Source organism: Chlorocebus sabaeus, chromosome 20 (assembly GCF_047675955.1).
Source record: "Chlorocebus sabaeus isolate Y175 chromosome 20, mChlSab1.0.hap1, whole genome shotgun sequence".
In the NCBI taxonomy this organism is placed as follows: domain Eukaryota; kingdom Metazoa; phylum Chordata; class Mammalia; order Primates; family Cercopithecidae; genus Chlorocebus; species Chlorocebus sabaeus.
Window position 1 is genome coordinate 113739654 of NC_132923.1, and position 12513 is coordinate 113752166.

Sequence of the window (12513 nt, forward strand, 5' to 3'; positions counted from 1 at the left end):
TTTAGGTCCTAAGTTAAATTGATCTTGAAATGAAGATATTCCTGTTTCTTAGATAAACTAGTGTTTTCAATTCGTGGTCTGTTTCTTCACAGACTCACATGACTATAGTATTGGGGACTTTATTGGCCACAGATTTGTTGATGTTTCTTCTATATTTATTTATTTATAAAAAGAAGGTCTCACTCTTGCCCAGGCGAGAGTACAGTGGCACAATCGTAGCCCACTGCAACCTCAAACTCCTGGGCTTAGGGGAACCTCGTGCCTAAGCTTCCCAAGTAACTGGGACTACAGGTATATGGCACCACACTGAGCCAATTTTTAAAATTTTTTTATAGAGGCAGGGTCTTGCTTTGTTGCTCAGGCTGGTCTCAAACTCCTGGGCTCAAGGAATCCTGCCTTGGCCTCCTTGAGCGTTGAGTTTACAAGTGTGAGTCACCATGCCCAGCCCACATGAGGAAGTTGAGACTCATTGCTTAAGAAACTTGGCCAGGTGCGGTGACTCATGCCTGTAATCCCAAAACTTTGGGAGGCTGAGGCTGGCAGATCACTTGAGGTCAGGAGTTCGAGACCAGCCTGGCCAACATGGTGAAACCCCATCTCTACTAAAAATACAAAAATTAGCCAGGCGTGGTGGCACATGCCTGTAATCCCGGCTACTCAGGAAGCCGACACAGGAGAATTGCTTGAATCCGGGAGGCAGAGGTTGCAGTGAGCTGAGATGGCGCCGCTGCACTACAGCCTGGGCGACAAAGCGAGATGGCATCTCAAAAACAACAACAACAACAAAAACAAAACTTGCTCAAGGTAACTAAAATGTAGATTTGAATCGCATATAACTGAAAACTCACTGTTGCTCACATTCTTATCACCTGCATAGCTATCACCCTACTATACCAAGCCACTTTTCATCTCTTTCCCAGATTGCCCTGTTCACCTGACTAGTCAGTCTGTTTCTCCATACAATCCATTTTCTACCCAGTCGCTGAAGTGTATCTTTTAGAACATAAGTCATACCTGGTAATTTTTCTGCATTAAACTCTCTGATGGCTTCCCAACACATCTGGGAGCAGAAATGCCTAACCATGGTTTAACTTACTCTGGCCCCGTTCTCTGTTTTCCACCCACCGTCACTTTTATTCTGGCCACTGGCCTGTGTGCTGTTCTTCAGATATGTTGAGTGTACTCCCGTCTCACATCTCACAGCCGTTTGTACTTGTTCCCTCAACTTGGAATGCTCTTTCTTCAGATTTCTTTTTTCTTTTCTTTTCTTTTTTTTTTTTGAAACAGAGTTTTGCTCTGTTTCTCAGGCTAGTCTAGAACTCCTGGCGGGCCTCAAGTGATACTTCTGCCTTGGCCTCCCAAAGTGCATGAGACAGTGCCCCCTCACCTTCCTCAGATTTTTACTTAATTTTCTCTTAGATCTCAGCTCAAATTTACCCCTGTAGGGAAGCCCTCCTAGTGAAAACACAGCCCCATCATTCATCCCCTCTTCCTGTTTTTTCATTCTTCTTAACATTTAATACCTCTTAAAATCATATAATCACTATGTATTTATTTATTTAAGACAGAGTCTCACTCTGTTGCCTAGGCTGGAGTGCCATGGCGTGATCTCCACTCACTGCAACCTCCACCTCCCTGGTTCAAGTGATTCTTCTGCCTTAGCCTCCCGAGTAGCTGGGATTACAGGCTTGTGCCATCATACCTGGCTAATTTTTGAATTTTTAGTTACAGACAGGGTTTCACCGTATTAGCCAGGCTGGTCCCAAACTCCTGACTTCAAGTGATCTGCCCACCTCGACCTCCCAAAGTGCTAGGATTGCACACATAAGCACCATGCATGACCCATATTGTTTACTTTTTTTATTTTTGTCTGTCTCTCTCAGTAGAATATACACTTCATTAAGGCCTAGACCTTGTCTGTGGTAGTCACTATATTTCTAAAATCTAGAAAAATATATGGCACATGAGTCCAAGGTATGTCTAATTCCTTGTCTCATGAAAGATTTGTATTATACAAGTTCTGAGTAGGGCGGGAGCCATGTGTTTGTATAGGCTAGGCATTTACATGGAGCAACTTCAAGCAGGTACTTTAAAGATTAATTGGGTGCTTGCTTCGGCAGCACATATGCTAAAATTGGAACGATACAGAGAAGATAGCAGGCCCCTGCACAAGGATGACACACAAATTCATGAAGCATTCCATATTTTTACTAGAAATACCATTTGACCCAGCTATCCCATTACTGGGTATATACCCAAAAGATTATAAATCATGCTGCTATAAAGACACATGCACACGTATGTTTATTGCGGCACTATTCACAATAGCAAAGACTTAGAACCAACCCAAATGCCCATCAATGATAGACTGGATTAAGAAAATGTGGCACGTATATACCATGGAATACTTCGCAGCCTTAAAAAAGGATGAGTTCATGTCCTTTGTAGGGACATGGATGAAGCTGAAAACCATCATTCTCAGCAAACTATCACAAGGACAAAAAACCAAACACCGTATGTTCTCACTCATAGGTGGGAATTGAACAATGAGAACACTTGGATACAGGAAGGGGAACATCACACACCGGGGCCTGTTGTGGGGTGGGGGGAGGGATAGCATTAGGAGATATACCTAAGGTAAATGATGAATTAATGGGTGCAGCACACCAACATGGCACATGTATGCATATGTAAACCTGCACGTTGTGTACATGTACCCTAGAACTTAAAGTATAATAATAATAAAGTATAATAATAATAATAAAAGATTAATTGGATATGGGTGATAATGGGAGGAATTGAAAACATCTGAGATGTCTGTTATAGAAGTAGTTCCTCAGTCACCTGGAAGTGGGGGCTATGAGGGGAGAGAAACAGAAATTATAGTCTTCTAAAGGTAGATGGGGGCAATCAGAGGAGCCAGTTGACAAGGCTGGGTTTTAATCGTTTTGATTTTTAGAAAAAATCATTTGTTACAAACATGTCTTCATCATAGATTTCAAGGTACAAAAACGAGGTTGGTAAAGTATTCTGAATACTTAAGGGAAGAAAAGTTTTGATGGTGGTGGTTGCATCACCAGTGTTAATATTTGTACAGAAGGCAAGGATGATGAGAACTGAGGGGGAAAAGACCTTTTTTTTTTTCTGAGACAGTTTCATTCGTCGCTCCGGCTGGAGCGCAGTGGCATGATCTCAGCTCGCTGCAATCTCCGCCTCCCAGGTTCAAGCAATTCTCCTGCCTCAGCCTCCCAAGTAGCTGGAATTACAGGCACCTGCCACCATGCCTGCCCAATTTTTGTATTTTTAGTAGAGATGGAGTTTTACCATGTTAGCCAGGCTGGTCTTGAACTCCTGACCTCAGGTATTCCGCCCAAAGTGCTGGGATTACAGGCATAAGCCACTGTGCCTGGCCCGGAAAAAGACTTTTGAATTTGGTTATTAGAAGTTTATTAGTGACATCTGGGTACACAGTTCGAGTTAGAGGAAGAAGCCAATTATGGAGGGTTAAAGAGAACATAGATGCCGTGTGCTCTTCCGAGTATGTTTTTGTTAGAAAGATGGTTCTGCAGGGACATCACTTAAATCACATATAACAGTATCTTGTATCCCTAATTGTCATGATGCCATAGATGTCTTATTTATACTTCTCTTTGGCTTCACGGTATTAAGCATGTAGTAGATGTGTTGAAAATAATAACTGTGAGTGAAAAAAAAACGTACAGACGGTGTGTTCAAAACAGGCCAGGTGCAGTGGCTCATGCCTGTAATCCCAGCACTTTGGAGGGCCAAAACAGGAAGATAACTTGAGTCCAGGAGTTTGAGACCACCCTGGGCATCATAGCGAGAGCCTCTCTTTATCCCCAACCCCCACCTCCAGATATTAGCTGGGCATAATGGCAAGAGCCCGTTGTCCCCGCTACTTGAGAGGCTGAGGTGGGAGGATTACTTGAGTCTGGGAGTATGAGGCTGTAGTGAGCCATGATCATGCCACTATGCTGCAGCCTGGGCGACAAGGTGAGACCCAGTCTCAAAAACAAGCCAAACCTTTATCGGTGAAAGGAAATAAATACAATACAAGCTAAAGTGAGGGGTGTGTTGTTGTATTTTGTTTTGGATTGTTTGGAGACAGGAAGGAACCAGTGGGAAGGGAAGGATGGTACTGAGCAAAATATGAGAGTTGAAGGAATAGCGGTTCGCAGTTGTTTCCAGAAAGTGGTAAGAAGAAATGGGCTTATTTATTGGGGTTAAGGAGTTAACCTTAGAAAGGAGGTAGATCTCTTTCTCTGAGGTGCGATAGAAGTGAAAGTAGACATAGTGAGAGGTAAGAATATGAAGAAACCAATGACTTTCTCAGGTGATATCCTTAGGATGAGGTTTAGTGAATGAGGATTGGGGACCTTAAGGAGGTAGAAGAATTGCAATAACTATTGTGTGAGAATCATGCTAAGGAGTCAAAAGAATTCCTCAAGTTTTACCAGATAGCAGTGAAAGTGAGTCTTGATTATTTTGGAAAGGATTATCTCTAGATAGTACATCTGTTGTAGAGCTTAACTTCAGAAACTTAATGTCCATAATAATGTCGGCATATTTTGGATTGGATTGCTGTTACTACTTTATTATTTACCTATTATTCCAGCTATTTTTCAGACTGTGAAATGGTGATGTAGATGAGTTTCACTAGAAAACTTGTCATGCAAATACTAATTTTACTCATTCAGACTTTGTGGATTAAAAATGTTTTAACATAAAACTTTTAAAAAAATTTTATTTATTTTATTTTTTTGAGATGGAGTCTCCCTCTGTTGCCCAGGCTGGAGTGCAGTGACGTGATCTGGCTCACTGCAAGCTCTGCCTCCCAGGTTCACACCATTCTCCTGCCTCAGCCTCCCGAGTAGCTGGGACTACAGGCGCCTGCCACCATGCCCAGCTAATGTTTTGTATTTTTAGTAGAGACAGGGTTTCACCGTGTTAGCCAGGATAGTCTCGATCTTCTGACCTCATGATCTGCCCACCTCAGCCTCCAGAGTGCTGGGATTACAGGCGTGAGCCACCGCACCCAGCCAACATAAAACATTTTTAATGTTGCTTACATTGGAGGAACTTGAAGAAAATTATAATCTGGTATCAAATGAGGATTTTTGACTATATACTTTTTAATTTGTCGTTGTATATTATAATTTAATCCTATATAATTTGTAATTGAAGATCAGAAATTCTTCAAATGGTGAAGAGATGTTTTTCATACCTTAAAATTTAATATTTAATATCTGGATAGAGAAAGGAATAGATTGAAGCACTGGAGTTTCTGAAAAATACTGAGGTTGCTTTTTAAGTAGTAAAGATTTTAGAGTTGAGATAACTTGAGGGCTATGTCAATCTTTTATTCAATTATTTTATTTTTATTTTTAATTTATAAATTAATTTTTTTTATTTTAAATTGTAGAAATGGGGTTTCACCATGTTGCCCAGGCTGGTTTTGCACTCCTGGACTCAAGTGATCTACCTTCCTCGGCCTCTTAAAGTGCTTGGATTACAGGCGTGAGCCACTGCAGTCAACCTCCTTTATTCTGTTTTTATGAGAACAAGTCAAGTTATAAAAATTTAAAAATTAGAGTTAATACAGATTTTACACTCTTATTAGTTTCCATTTTTCAAGAGACTCTTGTTCTTTGATAACCCTAAGGTCATTATCATAAAAATTAGGATTAGCTCTGCAAGTCAACTGTAAGTTTCAGATTGTTTCCATTCTTTCTTAACCATATTCTTCTGCCCCCATCTTTAAAAAAAAAAAAAAGACAGTAGGCTTTATGACTCTAAAATCAAATGCTTATGTTGGATTCTAATAAGGGTGTTTTATTTCAGGTGTTTGTAGGCAAAATACCAAGAGATTTATATGAGGATGAGTTGGTGCCCCTTTTTGAGAAGGCTGGACCCATTTGGGATCTACGTCTTATGATGGATCCACTGTCTGGTCAGAATAGAGGGTATGCATTTATCACCTTCTGTGGAAAGGAAGCTGCACAGGAAGCCGTGAAACTGGTATGTGATAATTATCCACTGTCTAGCAAGTCACTATTTGAGGAAATAAACTTTAATTCAAAAATGTTTGTAATTAACATTATTTTGATTCCTTCAGTTGTTGCTTTGAATGTTTCTGTACTGACCAAGTTGGTATGTGACTTTTGCTTTTTTTCTGACTATAAAACTAAAAAAGAACTGAAAATACCCAAGAAGTAATGTTTTATAGAAAGTTTCCCATTGATTTAAGAAGTTATCTATTAGATTGATTAACATCAGAAGTTTCATATGAGTATTTGGCTTATGGATTTCTGTTTTTTGGTTTTAGGCAAAAGGATATCAATTCTTGATGTTAAACTTTAGGATTCTTACAGTATAATGAAGGCTGGAATGGGCTGTGGGGAATGTAATAGTGGATGACAGTGACTTTTAGGATTCCATTCAGAAAATAGTTGTGAATCTGTTTTATTTTTGTTACAGCCTATTCATATGATTTATTTCATATTTTCTAAGTGTATTTTTGTTCTTTCTTTATGTTTCTTGGCCCTTGAGTCTTCTCTGTCTTTAATCTTTCTCTCTCCTCCTACTATTTATAGCCAGTCTCAGATTAATTTCCTTTCTTTAGGGCTTTTAACCACTTGGTGCTCATTTCAGACCAGTAGTAGTAACAAAGTTCTGCAAATCAAATGTATCTTCACTCCTGCTGTATTTAAGACACAGCTATCTCAGTATCTTAAAATAACAATGTCATTTTTTTTTTGGCATACTCTTGCCTGACATCTGAGGGTCTCACAAAGTCTGGTTCTAGCCTTTCTAGATGATCAGCCTGTTTCATCATCAAGGCTTTTGGTTTCATTACTGGTGTCTGAATCAGTTCCACTCGTAGCTTGACCCAGATTTTAGTTTTTATTATGGATTTTTCCTTCAAACTTGTTTATTTAATATTAAGTTTTCATTTTTGGCAACATATGATTTTCTTTTTAATACTCATATCTCTTAGTAAACTAATAGTTAAATAATATTAAAGTGTAAGAAGCTAAAATTGGCCAGATGTGGTGGCTCACGCCTGTAATCCCAGCACTTTGGGATGCCGAGACAGGTGGGATCACCTGAGGTCAGGAGTCAAGATCAGCCTGGCCAACATGGTGAAACCCCGTCTCTACTAAAAATACAAAAATTAGCTGGGCGTGGTGGCGCACGCCTGTAGTCCCAGCTACTTGGGAGGCTGAGGCAGGAGAATCACTTTAACCCGGGAGGTGGAGGTTGCAGTGAGCAAAGATTGTGCTACTGCCCTCCAGCCTGGACAACAGAGCGGGACTCAGTCTTAACATTTAAAAAAAAGGCTAAAATTTGTCAAGAAAATCTACTGTAGTGATTTAAATAAAACACTTTTTGAAAATATTGTGTTTGGTAGACAATTTAAAACTATATATTTAGAATTCTGTGACTTCTGTAGAATTTGAAATTTTTCTAATCCAATTACATTTCCAAGGACCCTGAATGATCAGTCTCAGGTATTTTTTTCTGAAAAATCTGTGGGAAAACATTTTCAGATAGACAAAATTAAAATATGAAATAAGATATTTTAAACAATAAAGTGAGTCCTTTTTATATGGAAGAGTAGTGAAAGTTAACAAAACCAAACTAAAAGAAGAGACCGTGACAAGTTTAAAGTATACATTCATATTATGGAAAGCATGAGGGAGCGTGGTGAGTTGATGAAGCAGGGAGCATTTGGCCTTAAATTGTTGAATTTTTTAGATTAAGATCACTTGTCCTGAGTTTGGGGTGGTTTTGGGGTCTCTGGTTCTTTTCTTCATTGCAGTGTGACAGCTATGAAATTCGCCCTGGTAAACACCTTGGAGTGTGCATTTCTGTGGCAAACAACAGACTTTTTGTTGGATCCATTCCGAAGAATAAGACTAAAGAAAACATTTTGGAAGAATTCAGTAAAGTCACAGGTAAAACAAAAATGTATTTAGAAATTACTTTTGCGAAATGTGTTATACTACTTGTAAGTGCTCAAAAAAACTGAGGGGTTGTATGTATTAAATTAAGAATTCAGGTCTTTAGTGTCTAAATTGCTTCCTTTCTGCTTTATCGTGGTTTGGATTTAAACAAATTCCCTTACATCCTTCATTTCTTGGAATGTCCCCTTCACTTCTTTGTCTTAATTGAACCTTGGCTTTTGCTGGAGCTTTTGCTCTATAGCCTTCAAGTGAATGCTTTTTTCCCCCTTGACAGTTAGTGTGTTTTAGGACCAAGAGAATGAAAGTTTTTACTCCCTCCCTGTTGCCTTGTCTAGATCAGATATTTTGTTTGTTTATTTGTTTGTTTTTTGAGACGGAGTTTTGCTCTTGTTGCCTAGGCTGGAGTGCAATGGCGCTATCTTGGCTCACTGCAGGCCTCCTTGGTTCAAGCAATTCTCCTGCCCCGGGCTTCCAGGTAGCTGGGACTACAGGCATGCACCACCACGCCCGGCTAATTTTGTATTTTTAGTAGAGATGGGATTTCTCCATGTTGGTCAGGCTGGTCTCGAACTCCCAACCTTTGGTGATCCGCCTGCCTCGGCCTCCCAAAGTGCCAGGATAACAGTCGTGAGCCACTGTGCCTGGCTGATCAGATTTTTTAAAATATCCAATTCTAAATCCATGGAATTGATTGAGAAGTAGATTTTATATCGTAGTTCTGTACACGTTTATATATAACTGAAACAATTTAACAAAACTGTACTTTTATTTATTATACATGATTTATTTTGATACTTCTTATTCTATTTCATTTTTTAAAATACCAGTTGTGATCTAATACTACCTATGATTTAAAAACACTGTGTTAGACCACTGCCTCCCCTTGTAAAAACTACTATTCCTTTACATTTTTATCATTCAGACAAATGCTTTCCCTTTTGTTGAAGCTGTCAATCATTGCTCTTCTGGTTTCTGCCTTTCATTAATCTAAAGATTGCTTCTGGCTCACTATCTTCCTCTTCTGCCCTAAATTAACTTATTTCTAGTACCTTTAACATCTACATTGGTGAACCATCCAGGGCTTTAGACTCCTACCTATTTCTATGATTATACCTCATCTTTAGTCCTTTACTTCAGCTCCACCATGTCCAGATTACATTCTGGATCTAGGCACCAGAAATTCTGTGCACTTTAAACTCTTAATTTCTAGCGTCCCACTTTGTAACCACTGCCACCATCCACTATATTGTGTTGTCAGATACCCCTGTTGGCACAATTCTTTGACCTCATCACTTTATTATCTGTATCTCCTTCTGGCTTCATGATCATTTATTCATTCTTTCAGCAGGTGTTTATTAAAGTTTCTGTTAAGTGCTGGCATTGTGCTATGTGCCTGGGATACATTGGTGGCTAAGAGACATATTCTCTGCTTTCCTAGATCCTATATCCTGAGAAAGGAGATAAGACCAAGAATATAAATAATAAAAATTAAAGGAATATTTAGACATTGTGATAAGACACTGAAGCAGAAAATATAGGATATTTAGCTAAAGAATAGCTACTATCCCTGTTTGGATGGTTCTGGTAGACTTTTCTGATAAGATGACATGTCAGCCAGCACCTGAAGGATGAAGAAGATGCAGCATACAAAGAGCAAAAGGAAGTGCATTCCAAGGCAGCAACACATGCCAAGGTTCCAAGGCAAGAAAGAAGTCAGTATATTACAGTAACTGAGGAGACTAGTGTTATTAAAAGGTAGAATTAGGAATATAATTGTATGAAATGAAGTAGGCAGGGCTTCTGTAGGCCATGTAAGGAGTTGGGTTTTTATTGTGTATATAATGAGAAGGCATTTAAAAGTTTTAAGCAGGAAATAACACCTGTTTCATGTTTATGGGATATTATTCCTACTGCTGTATGGATAGGGACTTGGAGAGAAGGGGCATGAGTGGAAGCTGATAAATTAGTTGAAGCTGTCATACTAGTACAGATAGAGGATTAGACTAGCGTAATAGTAGTGGAGAGAGAAAGAAGTAAATGAGTTTGGAATTGGTTAGGAGAGATGAAGTAAAGGAAGAAATCAAGAATGTCTAACCAATTTCTGGCTTCAGAACCAGGTGGATGGCACTGTTTATTAGATAGGAAGTTTAGGGAAGGCAGATTTTGGCCATGGTGGTTCAGTTTTGGACATGTTAAATTTGCGATTCTAAGACATCAAAGAGGATACATCAGGTAAGAACATAGGCACATCTAGAGCTTAGAGAAGTCTGGGCTAGGAAAAAAATCTAAGCGTTTGTAAGGGTATAGATAACATTTAAAAGTAGGGCTAGCTGACATTATTCAGAAAGAACACATATGGAAAGATAAGGGCCAAGGACTAAGACCAGAGGAACACTAATATTTAGTGATCACTTCCATTCTTGGTTAAAAATAGTAACTTTTAAGTTAGCTTGGCCATGATTAGTTGTCAAAAGTTAGTTCTCTTGGGTTTATGTTAATAGTTTTGTTTTTAAGATCCTTGTTAGTGCTTTTATAGTCATGTTATATCAAACGTTCTAAAATATTGTAGCATGTTAAATGTCAGAATACAGTAGTTAGATTTGTTGTATATGGCTATACCTTAAGAACCCCTAAAATTAAAAAGGAACATCAAATACTGTCCTAAACCCCATATCTGATTATGTTGATTTAATTGTCTACTAATTGTCTACAAAGTTAGTGACTCATTTTGAGGCTGCGTCACTTATTTTTTGCTCATCGTCAAGCGGATTTAGGTCTGCCTAATCGCTAGATGTGTGGTGGATGCTTTTGGCTTATATATCTGGCTGTTGGTTTAACAGAGGGTTTGGTGGACGTTATTCTCTATCATCAACCCGATGACAAAAAGAAGAATCGGGGGTTCTGCTTCCTTGAATATGAGGATCACAAGTCAGCAGCACAAGCCAGACGCCGGCTGATGAGTGGAAAAGTAAAAGTGTGGGGAAATGTAGTTACAGTTGAATGGGCTGACCCTGTGGAAGAACCAGATCCAGAAGTCATGGCTAAGGTAAATACAGTTGCTTGGAGTGGGCATAGGGTCATCATTTAAATTTTGTACTCAGAATGAAGCTCAAATATTTTGAGTTTTATGATAAATAGAAATTGTAGCTTTAGACTTTAACTGTTTGGCAAGGAGCAGCTTTAACACTAAAGTTAACAGCCTGTCTTGGTATCCAGGAATTTCCATTAACCATCCCTTTTCCTGCAGATTAAATGTGCAAAAGGAACTGAAATGAAATTCCTTCAATTAAGTATTTTCATACACACGGGTATTTGTTTAGTGCTTGGCACTGTGAGGGATAGAGGTTTTTTTTTTTTTTAAAGGTCTTGAGTAAAGTGAGAAGTAATGTTTTGGAGATTATAAATTATAATCTTCATTGACTATATTATGCCTTATTACTTGGCCGTGAATTATGTTTTATTTAGATTTATAGCTGGTTTTTCTTTTTTTAAGCGTTTTTTTGTTTTTATTTTTTATTTTATTTATTATTATTACTTTTTGAGACGAAGTCTTGCTGTGTCGCCCAGGCTGGAGTGCAGTGGTGCGATCTCGGCTCACTGCAGCCTCCACCTCCTGGATTCAAGCGATTCTCCTGCCTCAGCCTCCTGAGTAGCTGGGACTATAGGCGCCTGCCGCCACGCCTGGCTAAATTTTGTATTTTTAGTAGAGACAGCATTTCGCCATATTGGCCAGGCTGGTCTCAAACTCCTGACCTCGTGATCTGCCTGCCTTGGCCTCCTAAAGTGCTGGGCTTACAGACATGAGCCACCGCACCCCGCCTGTTTTAAATGATCAAGTTCCGTTAGTGTATTGTCCCCATGAAGAAAGGCAAAAGATTGTCGTGTTTGCTCTTATTCGTTAGTGGCAAAATATGCATGACAAGTCCTGAAAAGGGCACTCAATTCCCTCCTAATTCCTGTGCTTGCATTGCCAGGATCTTAATAGTGGTGCCATGAGTACTGGTTCTTAATCTTTACTTTGGGCGACTCCTGGGACACATCACAGTTGCATTTCTTTTGTTTTTTGAGATGGAGTCTCGCTGTGTCTTCCAGGCTGGAGTGCAGTGGCGCGATCTCGGCTCACTGCAAGCTCCGCCTCCCAGGTTCACACCATTCTCCTGTGTCAGCCTCCCCAGTAGCTGAGACTACAGGCGCCTGCCACCACACCTGGCTAATTTTTTGTATTTTTAGTAGAGACAGCGTTTCACCATGTTAACCAGGGTGGTCTTAATTTCCTGACCTCGTGATCTGCCCTTCTTGGCCTCCCAGAGTGCTGGGATTACAGGTGTGAGTCACCGCGACTGACCTCAGACTTGCATTTCTGCTGCTTAAAATGAGCTCTTGAGCATTTTAATTGTATCTTCCCTTCACAGGGAGGCAGCAACTCTGAATGGCCATGAGTTAATGGTTGGATTCTTCTTGATAAGTCAGAAATCAAGGTTTTTATTCCAGAATTTGAGGAGGCAAACCCTTGCTCTAAATAGTT

General features: G+C 39.5%; 1 protein-coding gene and 1 non-coding gene across 4 annotated transcripts in view; both read left to right on the top strand.

The window, feature by feature from the left end:
* HNRNPR (heterogeneous nuclear ribonucleoprotein R) overlaps window positions 1–12513 on the top strand; it is a 33884-nt gene that overhangs the window by 14092 nt on the left and 7279 nt on the right. For all 3 annotated transcript variants that reach the window (XM_038003631.2, XM_038003492.2, XM_038003521.2), the window contains 3 exons: window positions 5863–6039; window positions 7844–7979; window positions 10829–11034. In XM_038003631.2, the coding sequence (XP_037859559.2) occupies window positions 5863–6039; window positions 7844–7979; window positions 10829–11034 (519 nt within the window). The remainder of the gene's footprint in view (window positions 1–5862; window positions 6040–7843; window positions 7980–10828; window positions 11035–12513) is intronic.
* Window positions 2105–2209, top strand: LOC119626554 (U6 spliceosomal RNA). Its single transcript, XR_005242705.1, has one exon. It is a non-coding gene; the product is annotated as a U6 spliceosomal RNA (small nuclear RNA).